Source organism: Cebus imitator, unplaced genomic scaffold (genome assembly GCF_001604975.1).
Source record: "Cebus imitator isolate Cc_AM_T3 unplaced genomic scaffold, Cebus_imitator-1.0 Scaffold296, whole genome shotgun sequence".
In the NCBI taxonomy this organism is placed as follows: Eukaryota; Metazoa; Chordata; class Mammalia; order Primates; family Cebidae; genus Cebus; species Cebus imitator.
Window position 1 is genome coordinate 869,219 of NW_016107611.1, and position 13,903 is coordinate 883,121.

At 38.4% G+C, this 13,903-nt stretch overlaps 1 protein-coding gene across 4 annotated transcripts in view; it reads right to left on the reverse strand.

The window, feature by feature from the left end:
• Positions 1–4,007: 4,007 nt before the first annotated feature.
• The window catches only part of LOC108285305 (zinc finger protein 112), a 47,720-nt gene continuing 37,824 nt past the window's right edge, over positions 4,008–13,903 (reverse strand). For all 4 annotated transcript variants that reach the window (XM_037729203.1, XM_017502399.2, XM_037729202.1 and 1 more), the window contains one exon: positions 4,008–7,402. In XM_037729203.1, coding sequence (XP_037585131.1) covers positions 4,896–7,402 — 2,507 coding nt within the window. In that variant the 3' untranslated portion in view covers positions 4,008–4,895. The remainder of the gene's footprint in view (positions 7,403–13,903) is intronic.

The window sequence follows — 13,903 nt, forward strand, 5'->3', positions numbered from 1 at the left end:
TAAAAACTGTGACCCAGGGGAAAATTTTCCACAGTCTTGGTGCCAGGCAGATTAGAGAGAGGAGCACTGTCCATAGGAAAGTCCAATTCTCTTACCATCTGCCCAGTTTTTTCACTTATTTTTGTTTTCAGGAACTGTCTCCTCCTCATATTTGAGTTCTGGGATATTGCTGGTGATAATCTTGGTGCTGTATATTTGCCTGTAGTTTTCTGTTGAAGGGTTGAAGCCAGCTTGCTTCTATGTTGCTATTTTTGGAAACAGAATTTAATCTCTACTACTGGCTTATGAGTTGTACCACTTTAAAAAATTCTTAAATGGTTACTCTGGGGCTTAAAACATAAACCTGTATTTTTTCTCAGTCTATCTTCAAGTCATATTATGCTAATTCATGTACAAAGTACAACCAAATACCTCTAATTTCTGCTAGCATATTTCTAATTTCTGTCTTCCCTGTTTTGCAGTGTTCTTACAAAACATCTTATTTTTATATGTCCTCTAAATTCATAAAACTTCATTCCTAATTTTGCTTTACTGAATTGTATTTTGGAGTAATAAAAATAAAAAATATTTTATACTTGATTGAAATAACCATTTTCATAGTTAGGCCTTTTGGTAGATCCAAGTCTATTTCTGGTATGCTAAATGCCTCTTACAGTGTAGGTCTGCTAACAGTGAATTCTATCAGCTTCTGTTCATCTGAAAACATCTTTATTTTGCATACCTTCTGAAAGATTTTTTTTCCATTGGGCTTAGAATTTTTTATTGATCTTTGTTTTTTGTTTCTAAATGTTAAAAGATGTAACTCCATTGTCTTCTGCTTGCATGGTTTGTGATTATGATAAATCTGATGTTTTTCACACTATGCTTCTTAAATGTAATGTGTCCCTTTCCTCTGTCTGCCATTAATATTTTCTTTGCATTTCCCATTTTTAGCTATTTGGCAATAATGCATCTAATTTTGTTCTTTTCTTAAAAATACTGCTTTGGCATTCTGAGGTTCTTGAATGTCAGTGAGGTCTTATTATTTTTGGAAAATTCTTAGCCATTATCTCTTTCTTCTCTTCCCATTCTGTCCACCTGCCCCTGGGTTTCCAAGTATGCAAATATTAGAGCCTACAATGTTGTCTGATTTGTATTGTTTTCTTCACACTTTTTGTGTTTTAGTTTGGGTGATTTCTATTGACTTATACTGAAGTTCTCTGACACTTTTCTCAACTATGTTGAGCCTACTCACAAGTCTTCAAGAGCTTTCTGATAAAAGTAAAAGTAGTAGCATAAATTTTCTTTCCCTAGCATTTCTCATTTGACTATTAAATTTTACTGCAATCGCTATCTGTTCATGAATATTATCTGCCCTTTTCACTGGAGTCTTTAGCACACCAATCAGTTATGTAAAATTCCCTAACAGTTCCAAACTATGGTTATCTATAAGTGTGGTTTTATTGATTGGTCTGCTATCTACTGGCAGAAGATTGTTCTCAACTTTTAATCTTGTATTTTTTAAATAAAATGCCAGATAACATATGCAGAACAGCAGAGACTGAAGAAAACATTATTTTTGGCCTAAAACTAGGCACACATATTCTGCTAGGATGTCAGGGTGGAGTGCTGAATTAATCTGGTCAGGAATTAAACTGGAATTGGGTTTTGTTGTTGTAGTATTTATCTTAGTTGTACCACTGGCTTCAAATTTCTCTAGTGTTATGTTGTGCTTTGGGTGGGAACGAGAGTGCTAAAGTTTTCTCAATGTTCCTTGCTGCCCTGTCCTCAGCTTTTGGCCGTCCCTATGCACTGGGGCCACAGAAAAATTCTCTATGTTATTCCCTTTTCTCGGGGTAGCCTGCTGTTGCTTCTCACTAGGAGTGGGCTAGGGGACCAGCGGTGTCCTTTGTTGTCTTGGTTGGTTTCAGTTGTTAGTGAGAATCAGAGTGTCAGAGATTCCATGCATTTTGGGGAGCCAGAACCACACACGACTAAAATGATACACAATATTTCTTCCTTCAGCTGTGAACAAGAAAGCAGGTGATGCTGCTATATTGTGAACAACGTGAAGGCAAGAATTCACAAGAAAAAAGAGAGGTGAAAGAATTAAAGGAAAGCAATATAAAATCCCACCACCTTACCCAGATCGTAGCCTTACAGTATCTGCATCTTTCATTTATATGAACGAATAAATAGTTTTGGTTTAGGCAACTATAAATTTTCTGTTACTTAGAACTAAAAGCATTCCAACTGATGAAACCACCATGAGCTCTCCCCTGTAAGTGATGATATCAAGGACATGCTTTAGAAGCCCTGGATTTCTGATGACATTGTGAAACTTGAACCAGCACCTTGAAAGCCAAGTTATACCAGTTCTTTGGTCACCATATTCATCCACCAAGGGGAAATCTGATGGAAAAGCTGTGAGCATCAATTTATAAAACTGGATTGCATTTCACAGAAATTTAAAGTTATTGGACACCTAATTTATCTGTATTCTCAAAAATCCAGAAAAATTAAAAAATTAACTTCAAGGGGTTTACTCTTTTTTTTTTTTTTGGACGGAGTTTCGCTCTTGCTACCCAGGCTGGAGTGCAATGGCGCGATCTCGGCTCACCGCAACCTCCGCCTACTGGGTTCAGGCAATTCTCCTGCCTCAGCCTCCTGAGTAGCTGGGATTACAGGCATGCGCCACCATGCCCAGCTAATTTTTTGTATTTTTAGTAGAGACGGGGTTTCACTGTGTTGACCAGGATGGTCTCGATCTCTTGACCTCGTGATCCACCCACCTCAGCCTCCCAAAGTGCTGGGATTACAGGTGTGAGCCACCGCACCTGGCTGGGGTTTACTCTTTACTGTTGGTCATACCATACAATGAAATCAAGCAATCATATTATAAGCAATTGTAACATGAGTTCTTAAGTATAAGGGATAATATACCCATAGCTGTTCACTGCTTTGGTATAAATTGGTAAATATCCATTATAAATATTTTTAAATAAAGCACAAAAAGCTAAGCCAAAATTTTGCTTTCCAGAGAAAACTACTGTATGCATAATGTGTAATCTTTCACACATTATAGCTAAGCATATATTTGAACATACATGTACACAGACTTAAATTAGCTGGCTATTATGAACATACAATCCACATTTTTTTTTTTTTTTGAGACAGAGTCTTGCTCAACTCCCAGGTTGGAGTGCAGTGGTGTAATCTTGGCTCACTGCAACCTCTGCCTCCTGGGTTCAAGCAATTCTCCAGCCTCAGCCTCCTGAGTAGCTGGGATTACAGGCACATGCCACCATGCCTGGCTAATTTTTGCATTTTTAGTAGAGATGGAGTTTCACCATGTTGGTCAGGCTGGTCTCAAAATCCTGACCTCGTGATCCACCTGCCTTGGCCTCCCAAAGTGCTAAGATTACAGGCGTGAGCCACTGTGTTTGGCCACAATCCACATTTTTACTAAACAATATGCATGATCCATTCTTGTCATTTTAGAGCTAAATATACTTTCTGTAGAGCCACAGAATAGAACATATAGAAACTTACCCAAATTCAGATTGATAGTCCTTTAGTTCCAGCTTAAAACATTACTATCATTGTAAAATCCTTCCTTACTGGTAAAAATTGCTTAATTATAAATCATTATTCTATGACTTCCAGATGGCTATGCACATTTTATATTTCAATATATATCAGGGACCTGATAAATATTTTGATATATATTGGATAACAAGCTTGTATTTTTCACTTTCACCAACAAAATGCATCATTCTTGAAGACAGACACTAGCAAGTAAATGGCAGCCCTACCCTACTAGTCAATACATTGATAAAAAATGCTTAGAAAAATTCAAGATTTTCCCCTTTTTTGTGTGTGAGTGGGAGAAGTATGAGAATTGAAAACTTGACAAAATGCTTCAAACTTGACTCTGCTTAAGGAGGTGTGGATTGGACAAAGGCTACAACATTTAGAAATCAGTCAGATCAAATGGACTTTGAGAGAAATATGGAGAATAAAATAAGTATTGTGACTTTGACATTTATTAAAAAGTATTTGTCATCAGTAACCATTTTGGATACTTTGCGAATCTTATAGTAAAACTCTGCCTTAATTTACAGGGCAGGAGTAGAAAATCAATTAGGTAAAATACAGTGTTCCATTTTTGCAACATTAACCAGAAACATTGTTTATCAGTTTGTACTGCTATTTAAAGTGCACACACGTGGACATATACATACACACAAAGCTAAATCAATGGATGGTATAATGTAGAGAGACCAAATGTTAAGAAACGCAGCACATCTCTGCTCAACATGGAACAAAGGATGGGAACCAACCCCAATAGGGTTACAACCAAATTAATGTTATTTCAGATCACAATAATGCTTAATGTTCTACATTTCAAATAATATTTACTTGAAATGATTTCATTAAGATTACTTGTAGGATTCCTCCTCCAAATACATTTTAAGTGAAGTTTTAAAAAATGAGCTTAAAAAAATTCAAACATTGTACCTTTACATACTTTTACTCATTTAGCAAAAAGTACTAAACACCTACATTGAGTTATGAAATGTCATAGTTTTGTAGACTAGAAATGAACAAAGTCCCTTCTCTTACCAAGCTGACATTCTAGAGAACATGGATTTAGGCATGTTCTTCACTGTACTTTTATTAAATTTCTGACCATACTCATATTTTATAAGCCTTACCTCCTGTGCAATGACTGATGTTAAAGTTCTAACAAAATCCCTTATGAAACCCCTCTCATTAAATGTCTCTGTTGTGTGGTCTCCTGGCCATTATGAATGTTGAAATTGGGCAGAAACATCACATTTTAATTTTAAAAAATTCTTTTTCTACTGAAAGAACTCTAGTGACTGGAAAATTTCAGCTCCCATTTGAGGACTTCAAAACAAAACAGAATCTTCATTTCTGTGTAGATTCTCTGATGAAGGGTAGTCCTTACCATAGTCTTCGCTTTTATAGAATTTATCACTACTATGGACTCTTTGATGAATTAGAAGACCTGAGCTCCAACGGAAACCCTTACCACATGCATCACATTTGTATGGTTTCTCTCCTGTGTGGACTCTCTGATGAGCCTGAAGATTTGATCTCTGACTGAACCCTTTTCCACATACCTCACATTTGTATGGTTTCTCCCCAGTGTGGACTCTGTGATGTGCTTGAAGACTTGAATACCCACTGAAACCCTTACCACACTGTTCACATTTATAGGGTCTCCCTTCTGCATGAACCCTTTGGTGTGCTTGAAGGCGTGAACTTTCACTGAAACCCTTTGTACACACCTCACATTTGTATGGTTTCCCTCCTGTGTGAACCCTCCGATGTGCTTCGAGGCGTGAGCTCTGACTAAAGCCCTTCCCACATATCTCACACTTATATGGTTTCACTCTAGTGTGGACTCTCTGATGACCTTGAAGATATGCCCTTTGACTGAAGCCCTTTCCGCATACCTCACATATATATGGTCTTTCTCCAGAATGCACACTCTGATGACTTTGAAGGTACGATCTCTGACTGAAATTCTTACCACACTCATCACATTGGTATGGCTTTTCTCCCGTGTGGACTCTCTGATGGGCCAAAAGAGTTGAGGCCTTACTGAAACCTTTACCACATTCTCCACATTTATAGGGTTTTTCTCCTGTGTGAACCCTCTGATGAATTTGAAGATTAAAACTCCAACTGAACCCCTTCCCACACTCCTCACATTTGAATGGTTTTTCTCCAGTGTGGACTCTCTGATGGCCTTGAAGGTGTGAACTCCGACTGAAGCCCTTCCCACACTCCTCACACTTGTATGGTTTTTCTCCAGTGTGAACTCTCTGATGGCCTTGAAGGTATGAATTTCGACTGAACCCCTTCCCACATTCCTCACATTTATACGGTTTTTCTCCAGTGTGGACTCTCTGATGGGCTTGAAGATATGAACTCCGACTGAATCCCTTATCACATTCCTCACATTTATAAGGTTTCTCTCCAGTGTGGACTCTCTGATGAACATTCAGAACTGATCTATGATTGAAACCTTTGCCGCATGCACTGCATTTGTATGGCTTCTGTCCACTGTGGACTCTCTGATGATCTTTAAGTTTTGAGCTCCAGTTGAAGCCATTCCCACACTCCTTATGTGGCTTCTCTTCAATGTGAATTTTCTGATGACCTTGAAAATACAAATTATGGCCGAAGCTGTTACCACACACATAGCGTTTATATGGTTGTTCCTCAGTGTGGACTATCTGAAGGTCTTGAAAATGTGAGGCCAGATTGAAGCCATTACCACACTCCTCGGAATTATAGGGATTCTCTTCCATGTGTACCCTATGCTGAATGTCAAGATTTGGACTACAAATGAAACTCTTTCCATACTCTACATCTCTGTATAATTTCTCTTCAGTGTGGATTTTTTGATGGACTTGAAGACATGAACTCTGATTAAAGATATTGTCATTTTCCTCATATTCATGGGGTTCATCCCTAGTTTGGACCCTAAAAATACCATTAAGGTTAAAGCTATGACTGAAGGCTTTCTCATAAATGTTGTGCCTACAGGACATCTCACCTGTGTGGATAAGTTCGTAAGTGTTAAGAGGGGAACAGTGATTGAAGTTCTCACCATATTCACCACATTTGCATGATTTCTCCTCTGGATGCACTCTCTGATAGGATTTCAGATGTGAATTCTCAATAACATCATCTTCTCTCTGAAGATTTTGATGAATATGAAGAAGTGAACTATAACTACAGCCCTTTCCACATGAACTGTACGTATAGGACTTCCCTTCCAACTGGAACTCCTGATGAACTTCAGAGCTGGAGTCATTACTGAAGGCTTTTCTATACCCAGTACATGGATAGGGCTTCTCCCCTGTTTGAATTGAATCCTGATGAAGCAATGATACCTTCATGATATCTTCTCCACAGTCATGGCAGCTGTAGTTTTCTTCTCTGTGTACTTCTAGTTTATCATTGTGATGTGAGATCCAACTGATGCGGTCACACTTACAGAAATTATTTTTCATGGAAATTTGCTGACATCTACCCTGATAATTATGTGACTCTTTCAGATATATTTTCCTCCAAGAATGCTGTGTCCTCCAAGATGGATACTCTTGACTTTTTATATAATTGGAGCCATTCCCTATATGAGTCAATATATAGTTCTCATCTTCAGAAATCTGAACTGGTATTCCTGCCCAAACCTTGCAGAGGGAATCACCTTGTTCTTGCAAATGATAATTCTTCCCTTGAAAAACTTTCAGGAAATCTTGACACCTGATTAACCCACCTGCACTTTGTTGCCAGGTCTGACAGGAGGAAAGCTCTTTGGGGGAAAGGTAGCTTACTCTTACTTCCTGAATAGTCTCCATCTTTTGTTGATTCTTCCTTCCTATAAGGATAAGGAGAATTCAGATGTGCACAATTGAATGTTTTATTTAAGAGATTTGAAGATTTTACAACTTAGGTCATAACATGAAACTTGAATGGACCAGAGGAAAATTCATGTCACTATTCCTAAGAATACTTAGAAAATGCTTCTTCTTTGGCTATACCAGGTACAGGTTGAGTATTCTCAATCCAAAAATCTGAAACCTGAAATGCTCCAGAATCCAAAACTTTTTGAATGTTCTACATGATGTTCAAAGGAAATGTTCATTGGAGCATTTCAGATCTCTGATTAGGGATGCTCAACTGGTAAGTACAATGCAAATATTCCAAAATCTAAAAATATTTGAAATACAAAACACTTCTGGTCCCAAGCATTTTGGATAAGGAATTCTCAAACTACATATAAGTAGCATCTGCATAATTCAGGATATCTGTATACCTCAAAATCAGGACTTTGCAGCACAACCTGGACACCGAACATGACGGCCGTGTTCAAAAGGCCTAGTAAAATCATAAACATGACTAGGCACAGTGGCTCACGCCTGTAATCCCAGCACTTTGGGAGGCCAAGTCGGGTGGATCACCTGAAGTCAGGAGTGTGAGACCAGCCTGGCCAAAATGGTGAAATCCCAGTTCTACTAAAAATACAAAAATTAGTCAGGCGTGGTGGCAGGCACCTGTAATCCCAACTACTGGGGAGGCTGGGGCAGGAGAATCACTTGAACCCACGAGGCAGAGGCTGCAGTGAGCCGAGATCATGCCACTGCACTCCAGCCTAGGTGACAGAATGAGACCTGTCTCAAAAAACAAAACAAAACAAAACAACCATAAACAGGTTATTATGGATTTATCATGGGTTTCCTGGAGATCTGAGAGGGAAAAAAGGATGTTCTTAAATAAAAAAAATATATAGTTGCAAATGGACAAATGCCTTTTGTCCTAATTTATTTATTTATTTTCGTCTGGCACATGAACATGAGAATGTTGTTCATTTGTAAGGGTACTGTGTGTGTTAAAGGGCATGCTGAAGAAGGTAAACTCAGACCTTTACTTTAGGCTTGAGGCATCACATATCCTGTCACTAATGAGCTATTTATCCTCATGAGAATAATAAGCTCTTCTAAGTCCCTGTAAACCATTACAAATTTTAACTCTTTTCAAAAAATATTTCGTACTTATCAACAGCTGTGGCACAAGTCAAAATGTGAAAGACTGTGACAGAATTCAACTAAGAAAAATCAGAAAAAAATTATGGCACCTGTAGGTGTCCTCTGTGGTACTCATCAGTCTTGAACAAAAGTCAATGAATACTGACTTTTGCTTGTGCCATTTTACTGGAAAATTATGTTAACATTTAGGAAATTTGAGGTACCTGAAAGGGTTGAAGACAGGATATTTGGGTAGAAATATCCTGTTACCTAGTTATTAAAGCTCAGATTATAAGCAGACTAGGGACAACTGGTTAAACAGGCTAATAGCATACACTCTGCTAACATTTGGAAGTAGATTAAGTCTCTATAATATCCAGAAAAAAAGCAGTAAAAGGAATATTTTTTCACAAATATTACCCTCAAACATAATTCTGCCTTATTTCCTTGAGTTTGTCTGCCTCTCCACACTGGAATGTATTATCCATGAAGACAAGCAGTGTTTTGTTCACTGCTTTCCTCTCACTGCTAAGTGAACAGTAGTTGCTCAATAAACATTGATGAACAAATCATAGTTTGAGTTGCTCTCACTCACAGAACTAAAAAGGCATGTAATGTAGCTTTTTTTTAATGGGCAAGGAACTAGCGATGGTGGAAACTTTGCTGGAAAGCTATACGAGAGGTAGGGTGACAATTTAGAGTGGTACTGCTGATAAGAAAAGCAAAGCTCACAAGAATCTACTGTGGATGAAATGAAAATGTAAAATCAAAAAGACCCATAGGCAGGGCCTGTGAATTTAGTCTTTCTCATTTTTAAAGTAACTTTTTAAATGGTGTAACTTTGAGCCAGGCATGGTGATGCAATCCTGTTCACCAGTGACTCAGAAAGCTGAGGCAGCCAAAAAGGCTTGAGCCCAGGAGTCTTAGGCTGCAGTGAGCTATTAATATTATCACACTTGTAAACGGCCACTGCACCCCAGCCTGGGCAACATGGCAAGACTCTGTCTCAAAAAAAACCAAAATGGTGTCATTTTTCTTGAACAAAATCTTATCTGTAAGCCCTACCCTAACCTAAATTTTAAAATGGGAAAAAAGAAAAGGTCATACTGATGACTCTGTGTCACTAGGCTCTGGGGCAGCACACTGATTGTGGGATAATACTTGAAGGTACATCCACAGGTACATATCTTGGTACTTTAAAAGCACATTTAGCAATGTCTTTGCCTTCTCAAAAGTGAAGCTTTCAGGTATAATGCTATTTTATCATATAATGGTGAAATAAAGGGATATATTAATAGAGGCACACAAAGTATATAGCTTATATGTGAGAAGTTTGGGCTTCCGGCAACGGTTAATTATAATGCTTGTAGTTGGGTTTTACTTGCATAAAAAACACTCAATATACATCCGTAAAGATACAGTTTCATATGTCCTGTCTTTTGGGACTGACGTGGCTTGAGAACATGAAAGCAGTTTGTTAGTCAAAACCAAATTTCTTACAAAGCAACTCTTTCAATGCAAATTAGTACATAATTCATGATACAAAAATCTCTAAATATATAAGAGATTTCTCTCTGACCAGTGGGTTTTGCAATGTTAAGGACACAGAGAAAGAAAAAAAAAAGGTCACTTCACTTTGTTTCAGACTCTTCTAGAAAAGACCACACATGTAATAACATTAATTTCCTTTAGTGAATGGTACAGACTGAAACACCTTATTTCATTTTCATATATCAACATTTAAGTTCTATTTCAGTATCAATGGTAGAGTGGTGATAAGAAATTGTGTTGTTTATAAATGAACTTTATTTGATGGAGAAAAAGCACGACAAAAGATGCTGAAGATGTCATCTGTGGTAAGAAGATTGAGAATTTATTACTTCTTCATAGCAATCCTGCTTTAGCACTTAGAGGTTGAGAAAGTCAATCATTCAAGTATCCTAAATCAATCAATTCAATAACAAAGGTGCTATATTTGTCATGAAAATGAATAATTCTTTGAATTTAATAGTTAGCTATAATGAACTCAGAAAAAAAAATCTTTTTTTTTTTCTCCATTAATAAAAGCTACGTGAGAACATCACCTCAGGTAACCGAGGCAGAGATCACCTTCCATTCTTACTTTGCTTTCAGATAGAGAAACTAAGGCATTTTTTGTGGGTACTACAAGGTACAGTGGTGATAATGTTTTGATCACAAATATTTAAGCTGCTTTGCTGACTCCTCTCTTAACCAATAATATGGTTTGGCTCTGTGTCCCCACCCAAATCTCATGTTGAATTCTAATTCCCAATGTTGGCGTTGACACCTCATGGGAGATGATTGGATCATGAAGTTGCTTTCTAATGGCTTAGCACCATCCCCCAAGTGCTGTCTCACGATAGAGTCTCATGAGATCTGGTTGTCTGAAAGTGTGTAGCACTTCCCTACTCTCTTTCTCTTCCTCTTTCTCTGCCATGTAAAATATGCCTCCATCCCCTTTGCCTTCCACCATAATTCTAACTTTCCTGAGACCTCCCCAGCCATGCTTCCTGTACAGCCTGTCGAACTGTGAGTCAATTAAACCTCTTTTCTTTATGAATTACCCAGTCTCAGGTAGTTCTTTATAACAATGGGAGAACATATGAATAAAGAAAATTGGTACCAGAAAGGTGGGGCATTGTTATAAAGATACCTGAAAATGTGGATGTGACTTTGGAAATGGGTAATGGGCAGAGGTTGGAATAATTTGGAGGGCTCAGAAAAAGATATGATGATGAGGGAAAGTTTGGAACCTCCTAGAGAATTGTAAATGGTTTTGACCAAAATGCTGATAATGATATGGACAGTGAAGTCCAGGCTGAGGCAGTCTCAGATGAAGATGAGAAAGTTACTGGGAGCTGAAACTGGTGATATATTTATATATATTTAGGGCTGTAAATGCATTTATACATTTTCCCAATATTGGTGCTATGCTTTATCAAAGAGATTGGCATCATTATGCCCCCGGTCCAAATATCTGTGAAACTTTGAACTTGAGAGAGATGATTTAGGGTATTTGGTGGAAGAAATTTCTAAGCAGCAACGTATTCAAGATGTGGTCTGGCTGCTTCTGACAACATATGCTCATATTCATGAGCAAAGAAATTATCTGAAGCTGGAACTTATATTAAAAAAAAAAAAAGCAGAGCATAAAAGTTCAGAAAATTTGCAGCCTGACCATGTGGTAGAAAAGAAAAACCCATTTTCTGGGGAGAAATTAAAGGCTGCAGGAATTTTCCTAAGTAAAGAGGAGCTGAATGTTAATAGCCAAGACAATGGGGAAAATGTCTCCAGGGCATTTCAGAGACATTCATGGCAGCCCCTCCCATCACAGGCCTTCAGGCCCAGGAGGGAAAAATAGTTTTGTGGGCCAGCACCAGGGCCCCACTGTTTTGTACAGCTTAAGGACATGGTACCTTGCATTGTAGCTGCTCTAGTTCGATCCATGGCTAAAAGGGGCCAAGGCTCAGGCTGTTGTTTCAAAGGGTGCAAGCCCCAAGACTCGGCAGCTTCCACATGGTGTTGGGCCTGTGGGTGTGCAGAGGGCAAGAGCTGAGGCTTGGGAAACTCCACCCAGATTTCAAAGTATGTATAGAAACACCTGGATATGCAGGTAAAAGTCTGCTGCAGGGGTGGAGCCCTCAGGAAGACCCTCTACTAGGTCAATGCTGAGGGAAAATGGGGGGTTTGAAACCACAGAGTCCCCACTCAGGCACTGCCTAGTGGAGCTGTGAGAAGAGAACCACCATCCTCCAGACCCCAGACCCTCCAACATCTTGCAACATGTGCCTGGAAAAGCTGCAGTTACTTGACACCAGCCCATTAAAATAGCCAAGTGGGCTACACTCTGCAGAGCCACAGGGGAAGAGATGCCCAAGGCCTTGGGAACCCACCCCTTGCACCAGCATGGCCTGGATGTGAGACATGAAGTCAAAGGAGATTATTTTGGAGCTTTGAGATTTAATGACTACCCTGCTGGGTTTCAGACTTGCATGGGGCGTGTAGCCCCTTAGTTTTGGCTGATTTCTCCCTTTTGGAATGGAGGCATTTACCCATGGCTGTACCCCCTTGTATCTTGGAAGTAACTAGCTTGTTTATTAGAATATTATGCATCCAGTACAAAAACAAGAGTTATAATCTTAGACTGGGAGGGATTTCCTCAAGGTAACAGCAAAGAAGAAAAAATAGTATATTAAAAATAAGAATGTATATAAAATTTTTACATTAAGATAAGATATATGACCGTGTTAGTATAGGTAAAAAAAAAAAAATTAAGGTATTTTAAAAGGTGATATTATGTTCCAGCTGATAGTATCAGGAAGAGAGATTGGCACTGCCTTGGCCTGTTTTTGTACAACCCAGCAACCAAGAATACTTTCTACATTTTTGAAGTGATGTAAGGAAAACAAAGATTATGTGACAAGGAGCACAGGTGGCCAGCAAAACCTAAAGTATTTACTACTGGGATCTTTAGAGAAAAAGTTTAACTCCTACTTAGGGTACCATGCATTACCCTGAATCTTAATCAAGATGGAAACAAACAATTATAGAAGTGAGTTAATTTGTTTTGAATTTTCTGTTGATTCTTTCTTCTTACCCAGCATCATCCTTAGGTACACAGTGGCAACAGTGGCTTTTGATATCAGAGTTTTGAGGACTCAAGAAACTATCAAAATATTTGGATTCATATAAATGTCCAACTTGATAATTCTACTTTAAGACTGTGGCTATGTCAAGAGACTTTGGGTGTGAGAGGATGGGACAGAATGGGAGGATAAGAAGCTGGACATATGAATACAAGGGTGTCTCACTTGAAAATGCTACATGAGGAAGACCAGTTGTAATGCTGGCATTGGTCATTTTTGATACTTACTTTAGCTTACCGGCTATTCTTATCTTTTTGGATTAATGGCTACCTATCTATGAATACCCAAGGACAGCTAAGCAGTTAGAACAGGCATCCATTAGATGAGAAACAATATTCTGGAATACCCTTCAATTACATAGATTTATTATACACCTATGAGCTGTCTCAAGGTGAAATGAAGAGAGCAAAGATCATGTATCTATTACTCAATTCATTCAGAGAGAAAAGCAAGTCAAAGAAAGTGACACAGAAGCATAATTGAGAGGTCTGAGGGACAGTGCCTCTGAAACAGACTGAATGAGCAAAAACTAACAATAGTAGGTGAATACAGGAAGTGAGAAGAGGTTAAGGGGACAAATACCTTAGGACAGAATAGGCCATTTTAAGTACTTTAAACTTACTATGTGTGAAATGGGGAGCCACAGGAAAGTTTAAACAAGGAAGTGATGTGTTCTGACTCATGTTC